Consider the following 27036-nt stretch of genomic DNA (forward strand, 5'->3'; position numbering starts at 1 on the left):
GGGTTGTGAGGAGATAGGAAATTGAGAGCTTTGTTTAGAAAATTTGAAAATGATTTGATAGAAATTTTACCCTTGTTAAATTAACAGTTAAAATGTACTTATATTTTATGTGTCTTGTATTTCATTTACATATAAATTTATTCAAGTGCATTCTCATCCATTGGTACAACAATTAAGACATCACTCAGGATACATCTCAACCTTGAGTGTCTGAGTTTGAGTCTTGGTTATTTCCCATTCCAACCTCTTGCTAATATCTACTCTGGGAGGCACCATGTTATGCCTTAAAAAGTTGGGTCTCTCCAGGATAAGGGTATCCTGGTTTCGATTCCTGGATCCTAGCTTCAACCTGGATTGGCTCATCCCTGGCTGGCTGCTGGCATGAAACTATGTCTACTGCTCTCTGTGTCTGTTCTTCTTTTAGTCAGTTGGTCTGTTTATCATCTTCCTTTAATATAAATAAATATTAATAAAAAATCAAATGTATCCTTCATCATAATGACTTTGAAAAACTTTGATATAATTTGCAATGCCATATCAAGGAACAAGCAGTGTTAAATGTTAGATGTGAAAGTAAAACATGAGAAGGGCAGGCGTTATGTTTAAATATTAAGATGCTGGTTGAGTCATACTAATGCCACATGAGTTTTGATTGCTGGCTCCAGTTCCTGAATCCAACTTCCTTTTAATGCAGACTATTATATGAGGCAGTAGGGTTTACCTCAAGCAATTGGACTTCTGTCATCCATTATAAGAGACCAGACTTAATGCTTTGGCCAGAAGCCATCCCCACCCATAGAAAATATTTAGGATCTTTGCCCCAAGTATTTACCTCATAAAAAACTTAAAAATAATAAAACCAGGGGACTGGAGGGACAGCAGCAAGCCATGCATGTGTTGGGCTGACAGCAGGCTCATTTCTGGCTCAGCATACTACACCTATTCCACAGGGAAAGCAGTGCCAACTTTGTATCTGCAGGTTCCACCCAAGGTGGGTCGGGGTGGCCCCCAGACCAAATGGCAACAGACCCAGAACTCCACCAGTGCCGTTCTGTGTAAGGCTGTGGGACTGGAGGGACAGCAGTGAGCTGTGCATGTGCTAAGCTTGAAGCAAAACCATTTCAGGCTCAGTACATTGCACTGATCACACAGGGAAGACAGTACTGACATAGTACCCTACAGGTTCCACCCAAGATAGGTCTGGGTGGTCCTCAGACCTAACAGAAGTAAGTTCTGGCAAGATCAGCACCACTGACAACCTAGTTATTTGGGACAACTGGTGTCTCCCTAATCCTGGACAGTGCTTCAACCAGAAGTGCGAGAAAAGCTGTATAGGCAATGGTGTGGTCACCAGAGATGAAGAGAGATGAGCATGGAGGTGGAGCTACAGAGGGAGTTTTTGATTAAGCCCAGGCCTGAAAATCGCTAGAGGGAGTGGCACAAGTGAGTATAAATGAATTGGGTACCAAACTCCATCAGTATAATTGACTTGTAGACTTGTGAGTAACACTGTTTAAAAATCTACCCTAAGGATAAGGATTTGCTAACCAGAAATACAATGACCAAGAGCAAAAGAAAAGACAGAGGCACAATGAATATTACTGAAGACAATGGATAAAAACCCTCTGCCAACCTCAGTTAACTGAGAAAGATATTGAGAAAATGGGGGATGCAAATTAAAAAAAAAAAGGTTATAAAGCTTCTTATCAACAATGTGAAGCACATGTAGGAGCTCAAGGAATTCAAGGAATATGTCATACAGGAAATGACAACAGTGAAACAAAGTCAAGCAAAATTATTAGAAATGCGGTACATAATGGAGCAACTTAAAAATCCAGTGGAAAGCCTCAACAATAGAATGAATGAGGCAGAAGAAAGAATCTCAGAATTTGAAGATGTTTCTTGCCACAATGGACAAATAATCAAAAAGCTGGAAGTAGAGCTGCATCCAGCTAAAACTAACATTCAAGAATTGAGACAGAAACACCTCCAAAGAACAGCCACTGTATGGCTTCACATAAATCATAAATTATCATCAATGTCAATCTATCAAATCTGTACAGACTTCTGCTTTATGGTCACTGATACCAGGAAATTTTTTTTCTTAATTTAAGATTATTTTTTGAAAACTTGAGAATGTGTTTATTATTGCATATTAATTTTTCCTAAGATATCAGACCCCAATGCATAAAGTTAACAAAATTTTAACTCAATGCCTTAGAACTTTTGGCAATTTTAAAGTCTCAGAAGCATAAGTTCAACTCTATGAAAAATAAGCTTTTAATTCATAGCCGGCTTCTATTCCAGGGCAAAACCTCACTTTTTCTTCACGTTAATTTCAAGCATAGAGAAAAAAAACAACACCATTAGGAAACAGTTGCTTTATGTACATCACATGGGGTTTCTTTCCCCATAACCTTCGTCACTTCTCCAGCTTTACACACCTGTGCACATTGTTGTTTAGGAAGATGTACACAAGGTTGCTATTTTGGGGGGAAGAATACATTTAGGAATAAAAAAAACATAAACTATGTTTTCCTCATTTTTGGCAGCTTATTTACTCATAATAAGAAATTATCCATAGATGATCCATAAACCAAAATATCAAGGGGATCAATTTTAGAAACTAAGACATATGAAAATGTTAAAAGTCCACATTATGAATCCGATTTTGTTTCCACACATCACAACAGGATGGCACTGTGAATCTTCTCCTCTTTTATCTATCTATGTATCTACCCACTTATCCATCCTTTCCTCATGTAAAATATATACTTTGAATCCAGGAAACCAATAGCAGTGTCCAATGGATTTCAACAACTTTATTATCATGAGAACATTATTCTTTCACAAGAGAATACTAATGAGTAAACACTACCAGAAATATAGATAATAAAAGGAAGGATTAAAAAATGTATTTCCCAGGACATGAGTTGAAGAAAATAGTGTAAACTCATGAAACATCTATTTCTCATATTTTTCATAGTTGGAATAACCTCATAAGTAGGGCTAATCATGTAAGACATTTTTAAATTGCTGGATACAGATTGCATTTTAGTGCATTCTACAGTAATAATCTATGCAGTAACAGAGTAAATAATTAACTTCAAAGGAAAAGCTTCTTTAATTACAGAATATCCAAAGTGATTCCCATAACATAAGCGGCATTGCAGATTGCAAGATGCAAGGAAAGTACCCGCTGTGAAACATTCATGAATCATAATCTTCTTCACTGTCTTCAGGGAAAAAAGACATTGCAGCTTAGGGAAAATATTCATACAAAAAAGAAAAGAGGGGAAAAACATTTTAGAATATTTCTGAGATGTCCTGGCAGGACCTATTCATATCCAAGAGTGTGCTTGCTTCTAATTCAAACTGTTCTACAACAGAATTGATATTACAGTGAAATCATGAGAGGCAGAATTATTTTTTGGGTTGAAAAATAATCTCTTGATGCATCTAGGGTAAACTCTGTACCTTTCTGCAGGTACTTTTTAAAGGAGAATAGGGACGGTGTTGTGGCACAGTATGTTAAGCCACCTTCTGAAATCTTGCATTCCATGTGCACTCTAATGTGCCTAGTAAGAAGAAGAAGATGACCCAACTACTTGCAGCCCTTCCCTTGTGGGAGACTCAGATGAAATACAGGGTTTTGCTCAGCCTGCTATAGTCTCTACCCTTGTTGCTATTTGGCAAGTGAGCTGAGAGAAAGAAGTCTCTCTCTATAACTTTGTCTGTCAAAGACATGTGGATAGAAATAAAACACTTCTTGACAACTAACAAAATACATCCTGTCACTGATTCAAGTAATTTTTTTTTGTCAACTAGCTTCCAGTGGGAACACTCAGCTTCTTGGTTTGTTTCTCATCACTACTATTTCTCCTGCTGTTTGTGAATCATTTTACCTGCTTATTGCAGTTTCCAGTTTTCCAGGAATGCAAATCCAGGAAAGGGAGAATCAAACTGTTCAAGCCAGACAGTTCAATAAGTGAAGCCTTAAGTTTAAAAACACTGGGAAAATTCATTTTCCAGTGTCAGTGGACACTATATAATAATTCTCCTCCATTTTGCCAAATATCATGAGACAATCACAAGCAAAATATTAACTGATCAAAGTTTAGAGAAGGTAATGATAGTCATTGTGGGTATCCGAAGACATTAGTATTAAATTTGAGCAAACCTGAAGGGACTAAGAGAAATTCAATCCTTAGGATTGGTGGTTAGTAAACAGACTGCAGGGTTAGGCAGCTTGCACCCTAACTCATCTTTACAACGAGCTTTGCTGCTGGAAAGATACTTTACTGTAATGCTGGTAGCATTAGATACAGAGTTAATGTAGAGTAGCCTCACAATGGTGAGCTACATGTGACCTGTGCATACTAATGTATTTTTTTGGTTTGGTTTTCTTGGCATCATTTTGCACATGTACACTTGCTTGTCAAACTGTATACTGGCATAATTGTTATTTTTTTCTTTATTTGCACAAATAAGACAGAGGGGGAAAGAATTAGGGAGGGAAGGAGAGAGAGGTGGAAGAGAAAGAGCAAGTTAGTTAGCTCTTCTATCCATTTCTTTACTCCCCTAATAGTTGCAAAAACAAGGTCTTGTCCATGGCGTATATGGGAGTCAAGGAGCCAAGGACCCCAGGAGCCCAGAACACATTCTGGATCTATCATATAGACGTCAAGGACTCAATTAATTGAGTGTGTTCAGCTGCCAGCAGGGTGTCTCCAAAGCTGAGAAGCTGGCATGCAAACCAGACACTCCATCATGGGATGCAAGTATATCAAGTATACTACTGCTCTGTAAAAAGACTGCCTTTGTTCTTGAATTTTTAAAATAATATTGACATTTTCAAGTAAATTATTGTTTTATCACCACTTTTTTCACTAGCAAACCCATGTGTCAATGTAAATAAACAGTAAAAGCAGTGGTCAAATAAACAGATAGTTCAACCAAGAAATAACTGAATGGCATTTAAATCCTCCTAGTTCTAATTATTTACCCTTACAGAGTGTATAATTTGTAATGACATTGTAATTTTTCTATCATACCCCATTTATCATACCCCATTTTGCAAATTGTGGTTGAGCTATATTTTAGGAGGATCACACCAGCAATAGATGACTGAATACTTATTCATTATTTGCTCCTTTCAGTAAAGCATAGCATCTTCTGATAACTGGACATTTTGATTATTTGTAGAAGTCAAAAAGGAACTAAGACTTTTTTCCAAAATTGACCATGCCAGAAATAATGTCAACATCTGCAGAATAAGATAATTGAAAATTCCACACAGCAGGTAACACAACATGGCCTCTAGACCAGTGTTTTTTCAATTGCCAATATCAGGCAACTCCCATGGTTTCAAGAAATTTCAAAAACCCTTTCTTTTCTTTTTCTTTCATTCCAAAATGCTCAGGCCTACATCATCTTATATTGAGTTTAAGTAAAATCAACTGTAAAAACATAAAAAGAAAAACTGAGCTTTCCTTGTTTGTCTTGTGTCTGTTAATCTTTTGGTTCTGGGGTATAGCTGACATGATCAGCAGTCCTCCAACTTAAGCTTTGTGACTTAGTATATTGTTTTGATTCTTTTTATCAGTATGTCTTGCTACTTGGATCATATTTATTTTAATTCCTTTCCTTTTCATTTTAAGAATGATTTTCTAGTTATCTGGAACCAGCTGAGTGTGATTTTCTGAATTATCTTCCTTTCCTTAATATTACATTTCCTCTCTGATACAGGCATGGAAAGGACAGGGAGGGAAAACATATTTCCTAAAGAGGTATCCTGTATTGAGGTTACTCTAGGACTAGTTTAGAAAAGAATGAGAACTAATAAACTCCACTGTTTAGGGGCTCAATGCCCAGCATTGACCCAGGAAGAGGAACCATCTGATGAAATTTAAGTCTTCCATTGTAATTATCTTTTAAGTGCTACAATCCTGATAATTTTTATTCAGACATAAAAGTCTAAACTCTGAGAAGTATGGTCAAATAAAATGAAGTAGTAAATATTTGTGGAAGAGATACAGCTTTTATTTTTACAGGTTAACATACCCAACTTTAAGTATTGAAACCTACAAGTGAAAAAATTAGAAATAACATCAAATGATTAGGATGTTATGTTAGAGATAACAAGTAATTTGAATTAAGAATTTATTGAAAACACTACAGCACTATTGAAGTAAAAGTATTAATTTTTTGATGTGTTATAAGGTAATTTTTTTAGATAAGAGCTGCTGTACCTTTTTTAAAAAGATTGTGAAATATGAGTAAAACCAAGGTACAGCATGATGGATAGCCAGTGTGAGTAAAATGTATTCCCAGTTATAAATTACTGACATGTTGGTTTCTATAGTTCTCCTTAGAGATAGAATTATCAGATCATTTAAAGAATGTAAACAGTTCCTAACAACATTAAGTGCTGCATTAAACACTACTAGTATTTTCTGAGCATGAGGATGACAATGAGGCACACAGGATTTCATGCCCAAGAAAAGAGAATTATGCTAATGGTGTTGTGGTAGGTCGAAGAAAATGTGAAGTGCCTTTAAAAGTATTTGGGAAGGAATAAATGTTCTATGAGGAAAACAGGAAGTTGTGTACATGAGTATAACACCAAGTTCTATTTGATAGTGTTGCATTGTATATAGTGTGATGAAAATAGATCCAAACCTCAGAAGGACAAAAAGCAATAAAATTGCCGGAGTACAAACAGTTTACTGATTGCCTCCTAACAAGGATGTGCCAGTAAATGTTTATCCACCAATTTCTGTGACATAGATATTTCCACAGCTGCAACATCAAGCTGACACCACAGAACTAAATGAATAATAAGGAGGATGTTCACACAACCAGCACTTACTTTCTCAAGTGATCTGGTTCCAGAAATCACTGCAGAAGGTCCATTCAAAGGTCAGAATTACATGTAATCATGAGTGTGAATAGATACTAAGCAGTCATGCACCTAAAAATCCCACATAAAGGGAATTTTGTTCAGTCTAAGAAACTTTAGAAAGCTGAGTTCTGAGGGCCCGGCGGCGTGGCCTAGTGGCTAAAGTCCTCGCCTTGAACGCCCGGGATCCCATATGGGCCCCGGTTCTAATCCCGGCAGCTCCACTTCCCATCCAGCTCCCTGCTTGTGGCCTGGGAAAGCAGTTGAGGACGGCCCAATGCATTGGGACACTGCACCCGCGTGGGAGACCCGGAAGAGGTTCCAGGTTCCCGGCTTTAGATCGGCGCGCACCGGCCGTTGTGGCTCACTTGGGGAGTGAATCATCGGATGGAAGATCTTCCTCTCTGTCTCTCCTCCTCTCTGTATATCTGACTTTGTAATAAACTGAATAAATCTTTAAAAAAAAATAACAAAGCTGAGTTCTGGGCAACATAATTTTAATAGCAAGTCAAACAGCAGCAGGGTGCTAAGGAAAGCCACTGATGGCATGAAAGGCACCTACATAATAGGGAAAGGGAGAGCAGGAGAGGCAAGGCTCGTTGTCTGAAATCACTTCAATCTCAGTCAAAATAGACTGTTCTAAAACAAGTCTGCTCCTATCTTCAAAACCACATTTATTCATGCACCCTGTCTTTCTAAATTGAGCAGTGAGTCAGCAGTAGACAGTGTGATGTTTGCAAAACGGATGAGGACAGAGATGCTGCAGACAGCCAAAGAGCCTCTCATACATCCTTTTTGCTAGAAGTCTCTGGAAGAGTGATTTGCTGGCAGCCTTTCAACATATAGGTCACTAGTTCAAATTCAATCTCAGTTGTATATGAACAAAAGTGGGTGGTTGATGCCCAGGATAAATACTTGATGGTGCCACCCTCTTTCTTTTTAATAGAAACTGCTGCTGCAATTGGCATCCTTTTTGTGAGCTTCATCCAGAAGCACAAAAGATGAATAGAAGTGCCACTGCAAGCATTTTTTTGCACAAGTTTTTATACTCAAGAAATCTGAGGCCTGATAGACTTATTCTCCTTCAGTATATTTCCTGGAACTTTCTGGGATATATTTGAATGAAGCTGAACTCCTTTATCAAGAGAAATTACCTTTTACCTCATAGAACACAGTGACATAAAAGATGAATTCTTAAGAAGATTTAAATGTAAATTATGAATGGGTTCTTGTAATAAGATTTAATAAATATGTATTAATATTTTTTATTCTTTATAATAATTTGAGTAGCTTGCTTTTCCATCCTGATGAAACTGATTTTTTTGTGCATAATTTAGAAATTTTTCTTTCTATGAAAGACACAAAGACAAATAGAGACAGAGAAATGTAAATCACTTGGTTACTTCTCAAATATCTGCAACAGCGAGGGCTGGCTGGGGCAAGTTGAAGATTGGACCCTGGATATCCATCTTTTTGGCCTCTCACATTGATGACGAGGATACAACTACCTGAGCCATAGCCTGCTGCCTCCCAGGTTGAACACGAACAGAAGCTGGGGTTGGAGGCAGAGCCAAATTTCCATCCCAAAGCATCACAAGCAATGTCTTTACTGCATTCCCAAATGCCCTCTCTGATTAACACCATATTTTAAGGTTATATGCTAAAATGCTCCAAATTTCTATATTAATGTATTCATTTCCCAACAAGTTCTAATAGTAGAAGAACAATCAAACTCTAATTATTCAGATAAAAGGATCAAAACAAGTGTTAAAGTAGAGGCACACCAAAGAATCTAGCAATACCAGCCAAATTTTGGCAGTTACAAATAATGAGCTATAACAAAAACAGCCTGTTTTAAAAGTAAGAAATTTAGGCAATTCATTTTGGGTATCACTTACTTTTTCTGTAAGGTTAACTTCCCACATGTGGAAAATTTGACTGGTGTATTTTATTATCTTACATCCATTTTGTACAATCATTCTAGACAATCTTGACTTTGATATGATAGGACTTCTGTGAGAAGGTATTAGGATTTATATGGGATTTGGGGAAGATGTGGCTGTAACTCTGGTAGAGATTGATCTTTGGATTTTCCTGGATTCATCACATTAAAATCTTCCCTAATTTATAAGGCCAGATTCTTGAATTATCCTGTTGGTAACCCTTGCCACTCCCTTGTAACACAGAGAAGATCAACTCTGCCTTTTGACCATCCATTGATGGGTAACACTATGATTCTAATGATCCTTATAACAAGTGACCATTATTAACAACATACAACATAATATGAAGTTATGAATTTGAAGATATGGCCTTGATTAGGGAGATATAAACAGTAAACACCAAGTTACCATCTTGGAAATACTCAAACACCTGTGAATTTTATGGTAAAAAAAAAAAACCTACAAATAATCAACCAAACCCCTGATCAGAACAAACAAAACATGTAGTAGAAATTCCAAGCCTTATCCTAGCTCTAGTATGAAGCTTTAGATTTAGAATGCCAAACATTAGCATTTGAGTCTAAAGTTATTTCCTCTAGACAACACTACATCAAAAATAAATCCAGCCAGGAAAAAACACATCACTCTAGAATATAATAGCTTTCAGCTCTTCAGACACAAAGCACAAAACAGTCAAGTGCATGTTTTCAATTCCTTCATTCTTTTCTATCATAATATCAGCTAATCCCTACCAATGAAATAAGATTTTTAATTGTGCTAATCAGTAGAACAGACTAGCTGTGGAAATGTTCCATCTATATTACTTACATTTCCTTTCCAGATGGAATTTCCAGTCTCTACAGTCTAACCAATATTGTGAGGCTTTTTCTTCACACCCAAATGTAAATTTGTTAGCCTTTCAGCCATGCATTTGGAGGTGATACAGAGCAATTGACTGGACACACACATAGAGAGGTAATAGGTAACAAAACGCATACCTGTAGGTTTAATAGGACAGCACCAATCCTCATGGCTTCACTAACTTCAAGGCTATACATCAGCTGTGGGAAGCGAGGAGGACTTTGATTATTTGGAGGAAGCACTTCAATATACACAGTGCAGATGGAGTGCCTGCAGAGAAAGAAGGGTACAAGATGGTGAAGAAAATCTACATTACATTTAACATGACGTGACTTTGTTGAGTCATTAGATTTACTTGAGAAAGAATTTCCAAACTTTGTAGAGGATGATGCAGTCAGAATCACAGGAAGGAAAAATAACAGCTGCAACCAAATTATAATACTTATCAAATTACCTTAGAGAAATTGAAAGGATTTTCCATCAGTGTTGATTTTTCCCTAATTATAGTAGTATAAATTAAGAAGGAATAGCTACGCAAATAAAACAAACAAATTGAGCTATCCTGACTTCGAACTTCTTTAAGTCCTCCCTTTTTCACAGAATGCATTCTGTACGTATCTGATTGGGGAGTTCCTCCTGGTACTCTCCTCCTGTTAAATCCAGCAGAGGAAGTATTGATTAAAAGAACCAAAAATAAATTATGAGGAGAATTGCATTACTTCCTCCGCTGATGTAAATGTACATCAAGTGTTGGAATCCTGAAGTGATCCTTAGGTAAAATAAAGTTCAATGTGTTCTTAAATCTTCCTTACATACTCAGTAAGAAAAAACCAGAATTATATTTAAAGTCTTTCAATGATAGTAAATATTTTCAATAATGTATTACTAAAAGGAAAACACATAACCTTGATATTCAAAGTTTATAAATAAGAAACACTACAGAAAAATATTTCAAGTACTATATTCTTTCTCTAACATATTAATATACTGAACCTAAAAATGTAGAAGACCTGAGGCTGCACATAGATCAGGCAGTGATATTTTTAATAAACATACTGCCCACCATTTGGAATACCTATTTTAAACATTTGTAAAAAATATTTTAAAATCCAAAACACTTTTATTAAAATTTCAATTTGAGTGTCAGCTTTCTATAAAGTAAACATTTTCTGTCAAGTGTTTCAATTAAGACTCTCAAACAGAAATATTTTTTGCCTGAATATACTAACTAATCCATTCTATTTATAAAATCTTCTGAAGGAAACAGATGATGTGCACTGAAATTATATTTTTTTAGTTTATTACTTTTTAGCTTATAATTTTTTAGCTTATAACTTCATAATAAACACAAATCCAAGTTTATTAGTAGATAGATGACTATGTTCTATTAATCATTTCTGAAAAGCTGTGGTGATTTTAAATAATTTTACATGAACATATATCAGTGTTCCAATAATCAAATTTTAAATGCTGATCTTTTGCACTATTATAAACAGCTAAAATATCTCTATTCAGGGTCTAACATTGTAGAGTGGAAGATTAGCTGCAAGTTAAAATGCCAAACATCCACTGCAACTGATGGTTTGTCTTCTGCATGTTAACTTCCAATGCAGCTTTCTGCTAAGGCCAAAGGTAATCCATGTACTTGGACCCTTGCCCATAACGTGGTAGACTAGGATGGAATTTCAGGCTCCTACATATTGGTTTTGTCCTGGCCCAGGCTTGGTAACTGCAGCCATTTAGGAAGTGAACCTTAAGAATGAAGATCTGTCTTTAGGCCCAATGTGGTAGCCCAGTGGCTAAAATCCTCCCATTGCCAGTTTGGGATCTTTCAGGATACCACAAGGATGCGTTTGTGTCCCAGTCGGTGAACTTCCCATTCAGTTCCTTGCTTGTGGCCTGGGAAAGCAGTCGAGGAGAGCCCAAATCCTTGGGACCCTGCATCCATGTGGGAGACCAGGAGAAAACTCTTGGCTTCTGGCTTTGAATTGGCTCAACAGAAGCCCTTGTGGCCACTTGGGGAGTGACCAGCAGATGGAAGAGCTTTCTGTCTCTCCTTAACTCTGTAAATCTGCCTTTCCAATAAAATTAATCTTGAAAAAATCTGCCTATTCCTGTATCTTTCTCACTCTCTGCCTTTCAAATAAACACACCTTTACTTTTAAGTCTGTATTTATCTTTGTCTTTAAATTTTATCATGTTATTAAAATCTGGTAACAAAATTCATCAAAAATAAATTTATATATTCATGCTAACTTGAATTGAAAGATAAATTTGAGTGTAATGTTGAATTCCATACATCATTTTTATAGGTATTTTACGAACTTTCTGAACACCTCTTGTGCACATGTGTATATTCATAAAATAGCATTCAATGGTAGCCTGCTTAAATGAGTGATCAAGTGTTCCTTATATATTTGAGGCACTTATTTGTAAATATAATGACAAGAGGTTACAAAATACGATGTGCATTATAGAGCGTCCCATTTCCTTGCAGTGGGAATAAAGGAGCTCTTACCAGGGGGTGATCTGGCCCAACAGCAGAAATAAAACTTACATTCTCCCTGATACAATCTTTGCAAACCTTGACTTCGTTTAGTGTTTGTTATTCATCAAAATGTTTTGTTTTCCTCCCAGCATATCCTCTATAATATTGGGCCCTACATAATCCAACTGATATTTCTCTAAGTATTTGATGTATGTAATACATCTCAACAGTCTTGGTAACAACCACAGATAAGTTCATTTTGAGCACAGGACTTCCAACAGTAAATTTATGAGTGAGAGCTTTCATGCTGCCACTATGTGATCTTGAGCAGAGCACTCCTTTCAGCTTTGGCAGTTTCAACTGATAAATGAGAATGATAACATACAATTCACACAAGCTCAAAAGTACAGGTTGTTTATCTAATTTTAAAAAAGTGAACATGAAGATTTATGAATTGTGCACATGAATTCCCATAGTAGTAATGTTGAAAAACACAAAAAAAGTACAGGATATTCGAGGAATCATCATCTTCTGGGCATAATGACTTTTTAAAAAATCTTTCTTCCTGCTTTAGTTTTGGGTTGCTTCTCTCTTTCTAATATTATTTTTTTATTGATAAAAGTGAGCATATCTCACAATACTGATTTAGCAGTATATCTTCCACCCTACTCTCCTGCCTGCTCTCATGCCCTATCCTCACTCCTCCTTCCTCATTTTTAATTTTTTTTCTCTGATTTTGCAATGTCACCCTCATTTCAAATTCACAGGATTGATATTCCATTAGCTGAAGATACCGTCTGAAGGTGAAGAGAGAGAAAGATGGGAATACAACGAGGGAGGGAGGGAGGGATGGAGGGAGGCAGGGGGGGAGGGGGAGACGGGGAGAGAGGGAGAGAGAGAGGGAGGGAGAAACAGAGAGATTGGATTTTTTTTATTCAGTGGGTCAATCCCTAAGATGGTTATAACAACCAGGCCAGACCCAGAAGCCAAGAACTCAGTAAAGTCTCTCACATGGATGGGAGGGGCACAAACACCTGCAATAGTTTCCACTACTTTCACAGACACATGAAGAGAAAGCTGGATGGACATTAGATTAGCCAGGACTGGAACGAGCATTCTTTAGCAGTAGCTTAATTTGCTGTGCCACAATGTTGACCTCCATGCTTTCTGCTTGTTTTAATAAATCTACATTAAAATCACTGTAATGTACAATGGAGCCCCAGATCCTCAATTATTAACCATTCCCCAGCCTTTAGCTCTTCCTCTCATAACCAAAACTATACACATACCTTGCTTAAGATTAGCTTTTTTAGCTCTTATGTAAGAAATTCTTGAAGATCATGGAAGTGTGTTTGCAAAAAGTTATTATACTAGCTTCCCAGTTTCGTTGATAACTACAGTAATAAACAAGGATCTAGGCTTCATATGAAGTGCTAGCACATTTGCAATATAGATAAAAAAACAAAACAAAAACAAGTGCACATTTGAAAAGCACCCTAAGAACCCCGGGCAGAATACAGAGAACAATACAGGTCCAACAGGGTCACCATCATTTCTCCTTAATACTTCCGCTCCTTCTACTCCTTTTCAAAATAATTCAAACACCAGAATACAAGTTATGCTTCCCCCCCAGCCCTTAGACCAGTATAATAGAGTTATTTAGGAAAGATCACATTCCAGAGTTTTAATTTTTCATCTTCCACAACCTGGCTGTGTTCTACAATGTATTTAAACAAATGCTAGCCTTCTTGAAGAGAACTGGCCTATAAAATGGTCTCTTTCTTTTCCAACCTTGATGTGGGTATAATGTCAAAATCAACCTTCCCAAAATTTCACATCAATAATGTTAACAATAAAAGGATAACATTAATGCTGCAACAAATAGTAGTAATTCAACAACATCAGCTAAACACACAATAAAACAAGTCATTAGGTAAATTATATTTTATATATCTCATATTCATATTTTATAGTTAGCTCTTAATGCATATAGCTGAACATCCATATAACATAAATTTTATTTTTGTAATATACCCAGTGTGGTGTAGATAAATCTCCATTTCTAAAAGATAAAACTTGTAAAGCTTAGTCCTTCTCATTTGATAATGAAGGTCACAGTAGAACAAAAGAATTTCAGGATTTTAAAAGATCCTTTAACCTACCTACCTATCTGGTTTTAAAAAAGATTTAAAATTCAGAAAGATTAAGTAAGTGAACTGGGCTTAAAATATTAATTAGCAACAGGACATAAACAATAAGCAAGGTACTGAATTAACCTTTCCTGTTCAACATGACACAACACAAAATTTGGCATTACAGAATTTTCATTAATTTTATTTATGTGAATAAACGCATACTTGATTTGTAACAAAGGATGATGTTATTTTATAGGACATTAAAATTTAATGTCTTGGTTTCAGAATGACATCACAATTTTCAATTATATATACCATGAACTACATTTCATTTATAATACTTATGGTAAGAAAAAAAAATGACTAAAGAAGGAGCCAAGGAGATTCACATTTAAGATGCTTTAGTTCTATCAATAATTTAAGTTAAAAACATAAACATCAAATCCTTCTGATAAGGTTACCTGTAGTAATAACATAATACCACTCCCATTTAGGTCAATGTAAAGTTTGTATTAGTTTTCTAATAAGTACATGTATGTCAAAATATGTCAAAGTTATTTGCAATTTTACATTCCTACTTTGTTGTCGAGACAGTTACACATTTTTATATTGCCTTCTCCAGAGTATATGAGACACAGGAAATAGTCTTCTGTTTTTTATTTTGATTCCTCCAATAGAGTGGGAGAACTGCTATATTTACAGCTCAGCATTTTTAGATTCTATCTATTTTGGAAGGGGAAAATCAGCATTCTATAGAGATAGATTTCAGAATTAAATATAGAAGATCAGAGAAAACTTCTCAGAAGTGGCAGATTTAAAATAGCATATATATATATGTGTGCACCAATAGAAAAAGGCATTACAATTACGAAGCATGCATCTATAAATTCAAAGCCATAAATAAAGAAAACTACATGTTTTATACTACCTTAGACTATCAATGAGTCAGCTGAAAGAATTAAGGCTGGAGGAAGGCTGGCAGGGTCAGTCTTGGGCTAAACTTGTTGATATAAATTTCATCTTGTCGGCAGGGATTGGTTGTTTTCAGGGAGGTTACTGAGAAGTTGAAACATGTGGCATCATTCACAGTCTCATACTCTCTGCCTCATTTCTTCATGTTTTTATTTTTGTGTTTTCCTCTTCTAGGAAATTCTATGACCATTCCTGTCCAAATGAACCTTGATGTGCATTTACTCACTACAATAAATCCAGATTCATTTGTGCCTCCTTCCAAATGCATGAAGTAGACACCATCTCCTTCGACTTACCAAAGACCTCCCCAAGAGAAAAATTTAGTGATCATGAAATAGCTTTTGCTCGGTTATACAAGTAAGCAAACATTTCCTCATGTTATTAATATTAAATATAACATGTTATTTAAAAGAACATTTTCATTATGGAAAAATTAGCTTGAGAATGAATTACTTAACACTGGGTGAATTAAACAGAGCATTGGATTACGTGAAAATAATACTGGTAATAAAAAAGAATTATACTATGTCATGTATCAATCATTTAATCTTAATGTTATTATGCACTAATTAGGGAATGGGGCTGTTTTTCATTGCACATCTTTTTTGTAACTACTAGTACATTTTTCCACATAGTAATATCTTCTTATATTAGGAATAAATGTTTAGCTAATTCTATTACATGAATACAAGGTAACAAGCATATGCTAGTAGAGAAAATGATATTTCAAAATACCTAATGAGTTATTTATTTACCTCTTCTTATACTTTTTAAAAAATATATATTTACTTTCCCTTTACCTTAAAGCCAGAGGTACAGAGAGAGAGACAGAGAGGTATCTTCCACCAACTGCTTCACTTTCCAAATGGCTACCATGCCCAGGGCCAGACCAATTCAAAACCAGGAGCCAGGAGCTTCATCCAAGTCTCCCATGAGGATGTAGAGGCCCAAATAATAAGAGCAGCCTCTGCTTCCTCCCCAGGCCATTAGCAGGGAGCTGGATTAGCAGTGGAACGGCCCACATTAGAACTGAAGCCTCTATCGAATGCCTGTCCCATAGCTGGAAGCCTACCTTGACGTGCTGTTATGCTGACTCCCTCTCCTCACATTCCTATCGAAGCAAAAACTAACAGACCAAAAATCTGATATGTTCCAGTTCTTCCCTATGCATGTCACTTCTATGTATGCACTAAACTTGTTCACGCTGTGAGCTTGTTCTTTTGTGAGCTAATGCTATTTCAAATCATTTTGGCAATCTGAAAAGAATACTATGGACATTCCCCAAAATTTAGGAAGCTGTTTTAAGAAGAATTATTTGATTTTGAAAGACAGAAAGAAGCAGAGGTAGAGGTGATTAAATCAAAGGCAATAGTGGTATGGGAGACAGATACAGAGAGCTAGAGGAACTAGTGGTTCAGCCGATGGTGGCAGGAACCTAAACACATAAGCCATGGCCTACTGTCTCCAGAGTACATCAACAGGACTCAGATCCAGAAGCCAAGCCAGAGCTTAATCCGAGACAGTCTGAACTGGGATACGGGCCTCCTAAGTGCTGACCTAACCTGCTGCAGCACAGCTTCTTCCTACTGCAATTGTTTTTGATGTTATTAGTTATGTACTACTGATTTTTTTTCTAGCTGAGTCAATCTATAAAACATTTCACAGTCTACATTAAAAAAATTTTTTTAATTTGTTTTTATTGGAAAGTCAGGTTTAGAGAGAGCAGGAGAGACACAAAGATCTTCTGTCTGCTGGTTCATTCCCCAGGTGTCCACAATGGCCAGAGCCGAACTTATCTGAAGCCAGGTTCAGGGATCTTCTTCATTGTTTCACATCCCAAGGTTGTGGCTCCTCCTCTACTGCCTACCCAGGCCACAATCAGGGAGCTGGATGGGAAGCAGAGCAGCCAGGACATGAACAGGCACCCATATGGGAGCCTGGCAGTTGCAAGCTGAGGATTCAGCCATTAGGCTTCTGTACCAAGGCCTCGGCCTACATTTTTATGTTCATTATTCTCAAATATTTTCTTCAAAAGGTAATACTGAAGGCAAACCTCACAGCTCTTCATTCATCAACTAAATTTGAAGTACAAATTTCCCTCCAGAAAAAGTAAATCTCATTATCCTACAGCAAATATGACATTATCTTAGCAGATAAAATGGAGGTATAAAGATTGTACTCTCCGAAGGGGAATTTGATATTTGATCAAACATTACAATGTGATTTTTTTTTTAGGACCAAAGCTAAGCTAGTTCAACTGAATGTCTGATGCCATTGAAAATACCTATATAATCAGATTCTGATGGCAGTACTCAGTTTCTTAGAGTGGATTATCTTCCCAGGCCACAACAGGGAGATGGAGGGAAAGTGGTACAGCTGGGACACAAACTGGTGTCCACAAACTGGATCCCGATAGATTCAAGGTGATGATTTAGCCACTAAGCCATTGTGCCAGGTTCCATTTATCTATTTACTATGAGAATTAGCAAAGATCACATCAAAACTAAATGTGCCCAAAATTGAAAGTATGCCCTCACCAAAACCATGAGCATGTTTTTGGGATCATAACCATTGACAGAAAGAAAGAGAGACAGAGAGACAGAGAGAGAGAGAGAATGAATGCATCTTTTATCTACCTACTTGTTCATACTGGATCAGGCCAAAGCCAGGACCCAGGAGCTTGATCTGTATTTCCCACATTAGTGGAAAGGGCCCCAAAATCTCTATGACTTTCTGCTGCTTTTCCAAGAACATTAACGGGAAGCAGGATCAGCAATGACTCATGAATTGGCGCCTGTATGAGATGCTGATATTGAAGTTTTCAGCTTTTTCAGCTACACCGTTATACTGGCCTTTTGAATCACATTTTAAGCACTAATCACACTAAATGTCTTGCTGTTACGTAGAAAACACCAAGTTTTTCAGATCAATGAATCTGTATACATTATATATGTCTGTTTTTTTTTTTTAGCAAAAATTCCCTTCACTTATTCTGTCAAAGTAGCGTTAAGAAACTGTCACATTACTTACATGCTGTGATATTACCACCATCAATGCCCCCAGGAAGCCCAGAATTTATATTTAAATCACTCTGCTAAACTAAATCTAATTATTTGCAATACTCCTTTTTATAAACCACAATAAAATTTTTTTTGCCAATGAATTAGAAAACTGGTTGTTCTGTGCATATTCCAGATTATGGTAAGCAATAATACCTAGTAGGGCTGAAACAAAATACTATTGTCACAGACACTTGAAGTCAGGGAATCTATGGACAAATATGAGCGACCAGTCTTTCAGACAGAGAGAATTTTTTAAATGAATTACCTTGTTATTCAAGTGAGATGAGATGTACTAAAGTACTGGGAGAGAAGAGTTGCAATAAAATGTAAGGTTCTCCATGATCAGGACACTGTGTTAAAAAGACAAAGTATTGGGAACAGGTGAATGTCTAATAGCCAAAACTATAAGACGTGTTGGTCTTGTGATTTATTTGTGGCTGAAAGCTAAGTCAGGAGCTTGAGGGGAGGCATTGAGAATCGCTTCAACAGTGGTCGCAGCAAGTATTGGATTGGAATTGAGTTACTCTCCATAAAGGATAGTGAAGGTGTAGACATCAGACTCCCCAGCACTAAGCTCTCATAGTGACTGTCAGAACTGAGGAGGGCAGTATGAACTAAATTCAGGCAGAAGAGAAGAACACGAGAGACCTGTCATTTGCAGATGATAGTAGCAAAGGGCAGTAGGTTTTGCATGTTTGAGACATGATATGTTTAGGGTATCTGAAGAATATTAATGAGTAAAAAGGGAGAATAATCTACAAGGGCTGATGGGGGGAGGATTAGAAGTCCACCCACCATGCTCCTTATTTAAGGATAAGAGAGACGTATACAGATAAACCCCCAGTGTTGTGGGAGATACTTTTAACAGATTATGCTTTAAAAAGCAGACATTTAAAAATTACATGTTCGTGAATTACCATGTGATGTTTCCAACATTTTTATATTCTGTAATGCTCAATCAGGATAAGTATATCTATATCCTCAAATGGGTAACATTTCTTAAAGGTGAAAACATCCAAAATCCAATCATCTAGATTTCCATCTCTTTTCCTAGATAAATGTCCCATACATCATTTTTTTTCTAATTACTCCACTGTCCAACAGAATTTCAGAACTTCCTTCTATTAATTATAACTTGCTATCTGCTGATTTACCTTCATTCCACTTGACCTCTTCAGCTTCTGTTAGTCACTACACTTTTAACCACTATCATGTTATATATATTTCCTTTTTCAGCTCCATGTATAGATCATGTATTTCTGTAGTCAATTTATTTCATTAAACATGATGACCACCAATTCTTTCCATGTTGTTGAGCAGGGAACAACTCTGTCCTTTCAGGTCTCAGAAGCATTCCATTATATATATTCACCTAGTTAACTTATGCTACTATCATTGCTGAGTGGACACTTGAGCACGGTAGATATATTTTTTTAGAGTCATGTTATAGTTCTGACGCCAAGCTCTCTTGATCTTATCTGGGACTGATCTCCCAGGATTTGTTTAGCCCTGGGACTGATAGTGTGGCACACAGAGTTAAGCAGCCACCTGTGCTGACTACATCCTCTAACGGATTGGTGGAACACTGGCTTGAGTTCTGGGTAGTTCACTTTCAATCCAAGCTCGGGCTAATGCCACTGGAAATGCACATAAAAAGTTCAAGTACTTCATCCCCGACATCTGTGTGGAAGACAGGACTGCATTCTAGGTTGCTGACACTGGCCTGATTCACCTGATTCAGTTGTAAAATATAGAGAATAAATCAGCAGGTAGAATATTTTTTACTCTGCCTTTCAAATAAACCCAAAGAATTAAAAAAAAAAACACCTTCTTTTCTTGCCTCAAATTTGAAGTTATGCCATTTCTTGAAAGGTTAGACACATTTATATCTTTGAATTTTTGCATATTTTAAACAAGTTTACATCCTTTGATGGAATCATTTAATCTCTTCTGTCTTAAGATTTACTTCATAAAGTTCTTCCAATTTTTATATTTAGCTAATGACATCTATTTAATTGTACTTTTGTGAATGCTTGATTTTTTTCTGAGAACCAAACTGAATTTATACACTAACCTCTAGAAATGTTTGGCTTACTCATACCTGCTGCTACAATTATTAACTCTTTTTTGTTTCCTCATGTCTTGTGTTTAAGAGTTATTGAGGGCCCGGCGGCATGGCCTAGCGGCTAAAGTCCTCGCCTTGAAAGCCCCGGGATCCCATATGGGCGTCGGTTCTAATCCCGAAAGCTCCACTTCCCATCCAGCTCCCTGCTTGTGGCCTGGGAAAGCAGTGGAGGACGGCCCAAAGATTTGGGACCCTGCACCCGCGTGGAAGACCTGGAAGAGGTTCCTGGTTCCCGGCTTCGGATTGGCGCGTACCGGCCCGTTGCGCTCACTTGGGGAGTGAAACATTGGATGGAAGATCTTCCTCTCTGTCTCTCCTCCTCTCTGTTTCCCGCTTTCCAATAATAATAAAAAATCTTAAAAAAAAAAAGAGCTATTGAATCTATATAAAATTTTGACATTAATCAAATTGACAAGATTCATTTTAACCAACAAATTAAACACTAATATTCCAGCAGTTTATCTTAAAAGCAAAGCATCCTTATTTAGTGAGATTTATCATAGAAATGCAAAATATCATTTAGAAGCACTTTTAAGATCAATTATCATATTATTAGCTCATAAATGGTGTTATTTTCTTCCTATGTGTGTGCATTTCTTAGGCCTGGCAAAAATGTTACTTTTTCCATTCTTACTTTAAAAAAGCTAACAAATAGAGGAAAATTTTCCTAGCATACAACTGTATTTTTTGTTGTTAAAATGATCAATTTTTAATCACCATTATGGCTTTGGCAAAAAAATACTTATTTTTTAGCAACAATTCATACTGCATACATAATTTCAAATCTGTTGAGGCTAACTAGTTCCCTGTTCATTATGCTTCAAACTATTGTATATTTTACATTTTCGTCAATACTTTCTACAGTTATACGCTTAGCCTACCTTTTTAACTACTGTCATCTGAGAAGGAGACAAATTATTTAATTATTTGATACATGTAAAAGAAAACTTGTGATATTTGTCTTTGTTTGGCTTCCTTCACTTAGCATAATGATCTCCAGTTCTATGCACCTCATATGAAATGTTGTAATTTCAGCCCAGGGCTGCAGGGATGCAGACACAGTCCACCAAATGCAATTCCAAAAAACAAACAAACAAAAAACAACAACAAAACTGGCACACCATGTCAACAACATGGATACAGATTACATGATCATATCAACAGATGGAAAGCTAGCATTTAATGAAAATACATCATCTTTCTATGGTAAAAACCTTAGAAATTACATAGAGTAGGAACGTATCTCAACACTACAAAAGCTACTTTTTTTTTTAAGGAATGCTATTAATATTTTTTTATTATTTATTATTTTTATTTCATTCATTACATTGTATTATGTGACACAGTTACATAGGTACTTGGGTTCTCCCCACCCCTACCTAAACCCTCACACCATGGTGGATTCCTCCACCTTGTTGCATAACCACAGCTCAAGTTCAGTTGAGATTCCCCCATTGCAAGCGTATACCAAACATAGAGTCCAGCATCTTATTGTCCAGTCAAGTTCAACGGCTTCTTAGGTATACCCTCTCTGGTCTGAAGACAGAGCCAGCAGAGTATCATCCCAGTCAATTGAAAGCTCCAACATACTATCAGCAAAAATTTACATCATTATGGAATTAATTGACATAGTAATGAGTAACCAATATGTTAAAAGTAAATGCGAGTTCCCAGCCACCTTCTGTGACCACATCCCCTACACTTCAATTTTAGTTTATACACAACATATAACGTTCATAACATAACATGTCATACATAACATCATATCATCTTAAATTAAGGCAAACATGTGGTATTAAACCTTTTGGGATTGGCTCATTTCCCTTAGCATTATGGTTTCCAGTTTGGCCCATTTGGCCACAAAGAACTGCATTTTGTTTTTTTTAACAGCTGAGTAGTATTCCATGGAGTAGATGAACCATAGCTTTCTTATCCAATCCTCTGCTGATGGGCATTTTGGTTGCTTCCATGTTTTTGCAATTACTGATTGTGCTGCTATGAGCATAGGAGTGCATGTTGGTTTCTCATAAAACAATTGTTCTGGATATATTTCTAGGAGTGCTATTGCTGGATCATACGGTATGTTGAATTTGAGTTGTTTGAATATTCTCCATACTGATTTCCAGAGAGGCTGTACCAGCCTGCAGCCCCACCAGCAGTGGAGTAGGGTTCTCTTTTCCCCGCAACCTCGCCAGCAAGTGTTGTTCGTGCTTTTATTCATGTGGGCCAGTCTTACTGGCGTTAGGTGGTACCTCATTGATGTTTTAATTTGGATTTCCCTTATTGCCAGGGAACTTAAGCATTTTTTCATATGTTTATTTGCCATTTGGGTTTGTTCCTTTGTGAAGTGTTTGCCCATTTCCCGTGCCCATTTCTTGAGTGGCTTGTTTGTTTTGACATTTTGGTTGTTTTGTAGCTCTTTGTATATTCTGGAGATTAGCCCTTCCAAACTCATTCTATGAAACCAACATTACCTTAATCCCAAAACCAGACAGAAAACTAACAGAGAAGGAAAACTACAGACCTATCTCTTTGATGAACATTGATGCTAAGATTCTCAACAAAATCCTAGCCAACAGAATTCAAAAACACATCAGACAGATCATTCATCCAGATCAAGTAGGATTCATCCCTGGAATGCAGGGATGGTTCAACATTCGAAAATCCATAAATGTGATACACCACATCCAAAAACTGAAAAACAAGAATCACATGATAGTATCAATAGATGCAGAAAAAGCTTTCGACAAAATCCAACACCACTTCCTACTAAAAACCCTAACCAAGGTAGGCATAGATGGAAAAATCCACAACATAATTAAAGCCATATATGAAAAACCCAATGCCAGCATCATACTGAATGGAGAAAAACTAGAACCCTTCCCACTGAGATCTGGAACAAGACAGGGATGTCCACTTTCTCCACTACTATTCAACATAGTCCTAGAGGTACTCGCTGAGGCCATAAGACAAGAAAAAGAAATCAGAGGAATCCAAATGGGAAACGAAGAAGTCAAGCTCTCACTATACGCAGATGATATGATTCTTTATGTAGAAGAGCCAAGAGACTCAATACAGAGACTGCTAGAACTTGTACGAGAGTTTGGTAGAGTGGCAGGGTACAAAATTAATGAACAAAAATCAACAGCCATAGTGTATGCGAACAGCCCCAAGATGGAAAAAGATTTAACCAGCAAGATACCATTCAAAATAACAGAGAAAAGTATGAAATATTTGGGAATAAATCTAACCAAAAATGTAGAAGACTTATTTGAAGAAAACTACAAACTACTTAAAAAAGAAATTGAACAAGACCTCAAAAGATGGAGTAACAGCCCATGCTCCTGGATAGGTAAAATCAATATCATTAAAATGTCTATACTGCCAAAAGCAATATATACATTCAACGCAATCCCAATCAAATTGCCCAAAACATTCTTCATGGAAGTGGAAACAATGATCCAAAGGTTCATCTGGAAACACAAAAAACCACGGATAGCTGGAACCATCCTGAAGAACAGGAAGTTAGCAGGGGGAATCACAGTTCCGGACCTCTGGACATACTATAGGGCAGTGGTTATCAAAACAGCGTGGTACTGGCACAAAGATAGAGAGGAAGATCAATGGAGCAGAATAGAAACACCAGAAGGAAACCCAAACAGGTACAGCCAAATAATCTTTGACAAAAAGACAAACGACAATCCAGGCAAATGGGAAGGTCTGTTCAATAAATGCTGTTGGGACAACTGGTTGATAGCCTGCAGAAACAAAAAGATAGATCCACATCTCTCACCATACACTAAGATCAGATCTAAATGGATAACAGATCTAAACCTACATCCAGAAACCTTCAAACTTTTGGAAGAAAATGTTGGAAACACACTGGAACACTTAGGGGTAGGCCCTCACTTCCTAAAAAAGACTCCAAAAGCAGTAGAAATCAAGACCAAAATAAACAATTGGGACCTCATCAAACTAAGAAGCTTCTGTACAGCTAGAGAAATAATCAACAAAGTAAAAAGCTACTTTTTTGACAAGTATTGATATTATACTGAATATGGAAAAGCTGAAAAAACTTGCACTAATATCTGAAACCAGACAAAGATGTCCAGTTTCACACTTTATCCAGGGCAATTCTGGAAACTTTACCTAGACCCACTAAAAGAAAAACAAGAAAATTAACAAGTTATCAATGAAAACAAGGAAGTCAAGCCATTTCTGCTTTTATGACGACATGATTCTTTTTACAAGGGAACCAAAATTTCTACTGAGTCTATTACAACTAAGAAGAGAATGTACAAGTTTCAAGATAGAAAAGCAACCAACAAAAATCAAAAGCATACTTATATACTAAAAATAATCTTCCTGAAAAGGACCACATAGAACCCATCAAAAACATTAGCTATCAAAAAACAAACAGACCAACCATCTGTACATATTTTGGGATAAATATAACTAGAAAACATGAAGGATGTCTAAAATTAAAAGTATATAATTTTATGAGGAAAAAAAGAAATTCTAAAAACAGAAAAAAACATCTCCCATAGTATGAAGACAAAATCACCATCATTTAGGTATTCACACTAACCAAAGCAATTTATAGATTCAATACCCATCAAAATTCTAATGAGATTCTTTACATAAGTAGAAAAAAAATCCTGAAGTTCATATTGAAACGAAAGATTCCCAGATAGTTTATGTAACCTAAAACAATTTAAAAACAAAAACAAAAACAAAGTCTGAGCCATCAGAAACCAGATTCCAGTACATATTACAGGGCTATATTACAGCTAAAAATGAATGTGTTGGCATAAGCATAGCCATGCAGATCAATGGATCGGAATGGAAGCCCTAGAAATACATGCATCTATAACCAATTAACTTTGATAAACACGCTGAATACATTCCCTGAGTAAAGAACAGGCTCTTCAACAAAAGTGTTGAGAAAATTTAGTTTCCATATTTAGGAATTGGAATTACACAATATACAATTAACTCAAAACTGATCAAGTATCTAAACTTAAGACACGAAACTATGAAACAACTTAAGGAAAACGGGCAACATTTCAAGATCTTGGGTTAGACATAGACTTTCATGGTGAGATACTAAAAGCACAAGGAATAACATGGAAAATTGACAGTTATATCCAGCTAAGATTTTTTACACAGCAAAGAAAACAACAAAGTAAAGAGGTAACTGCTAAAATGGAATCAAATATTTGTAAATCATGCAACTGAGAAAGATGATGAAGATTCCAAGAAACTAAAAAAAGCCAATTCAATTAAGAAATGGGCAAAATATAAAAATAGATACTTTTTCAGAGGAAGAAATGGAATGCCTAAGTGACACATGAATAAATTCTGAAGATCACTAACATCAGGGATATAGAAGTTAAAACAGCAATGTCCCATCGTCCCATTGCAGTTACAGTGGCAATTATTCAAAAACAAAGACAACAAATGCTGAAGAGGTTGTGGGCAAAATCATATGCTAATAAACTGTTGGTGGGAGTGAAGATTAATACAAAAATCATGGATCACATTATAGAGAGTCCTTAAAAAACAATTAGTATATCTACCATATGACCGAGCTAACATGCTCTGGCAATATATCCAATGGAAGTGAAGTCAGCATATAAGAGAAATACCCATACTCTCACGTTTATAGTATCCCAGTTCATAATTACAAAGGTATGGGATCACTTTAAGATGCCCATCAACTGATTACTGGACAATAAAGAGTGTCTTGTACACAAGATAGAATATATTTCTTTCTTTTCTTTTTTTTTTTAAAGATTTATTTATTTATTTACAAAGTCAGATATACAGAGAGAAGGAGAGACAGAGAGGAAGATCTGCCATCCAATGATTCACTCCCCAAGTGAGCCACAATGGCCAGTGTGTGCCAATCCGAAGCCGGGAACCAGGAACCTCTTCCAGGTCTTCCACACGGGGGTGCAGTGTCCCAATGCATTGGGCCGTCCTCGACTGCTTTCCCAGGCCACAAGCAGGGAGCTGGATGGGCAGTGGAGCTGCCGGGATTAGAACTGGCGCCCATATGGGATCCCGGGGCTCTCAAGGCGAGGACTTTAGCCGCTAGGCCACGCCGCCAGGCCCGGAATATATTTCTTTTAAAACTATAGCAAATATACTGGAAAAGCCTGGGGATATTGTCACTAAAGTCAAAAAGGGGACAAGAATCTTCATGAGAATTACTACTAAGTGAAATTAAGTGAAAGAAAACAGGAAGAAATATATACAATTATTGCTTTTAAAATATATATATATTCTTAATAATGTAGAAGAGTCAACCAGAGTATAAACTGATATGGGAATTAGAAGAAAATGGGTTAAAATTAATATAAAGATATTGATAACTTTTTCATGTCTGCATGTCAACTTTCAGAAGATAAAAGGAAGAAAAATGTTTACTTACAAGAAACACATAAATGCAAGAGTTATGTAAAGAAAAAGTTCATACTCATAAAAGACAAACAATAATGCAATGAAGAAACAAATATTCTGGGTTAGAAAAAATGAGCATCAAAA

General features: G+C 36.5%; 1 protein-coding gene across 1 annotated transcript in view; it reads right to left on the reverse strand.

The window, feature by feature from the left end:
* Positions 1-27036, reverse strand: part of PCDH15 (protocadherin related 15) — a 548396-nt gene that overhangs the window by 221989 nt on the left and 299371 nt on the right. Inside the window, exon 14 of the mRNA XM_058671280.1 lies at positions 9843-9975. Coding sequence (XP_058527263.1) covers positions 9843-9975 — 133 coding nt within the window. The remainder of the gene's footprint in view (positions 1-9842; positions 9976-27036) is intronic.

The sequence above is a fragment of the Ochotona princeps genome, chromosome 13 (genome assembly GCF_030435755.1).
Source record: "Ochotona princeps isolate mOchPri1 chromosome 13, mOchPri1.hap1, whole genome shotgun sequence".
NCBI classification, from domain to species: Eukaryota; Metazoa; Chordata; class Mammalia; order Lagomorpha; family Ochotonidae; genus Ochotona; species Ochotona princeps.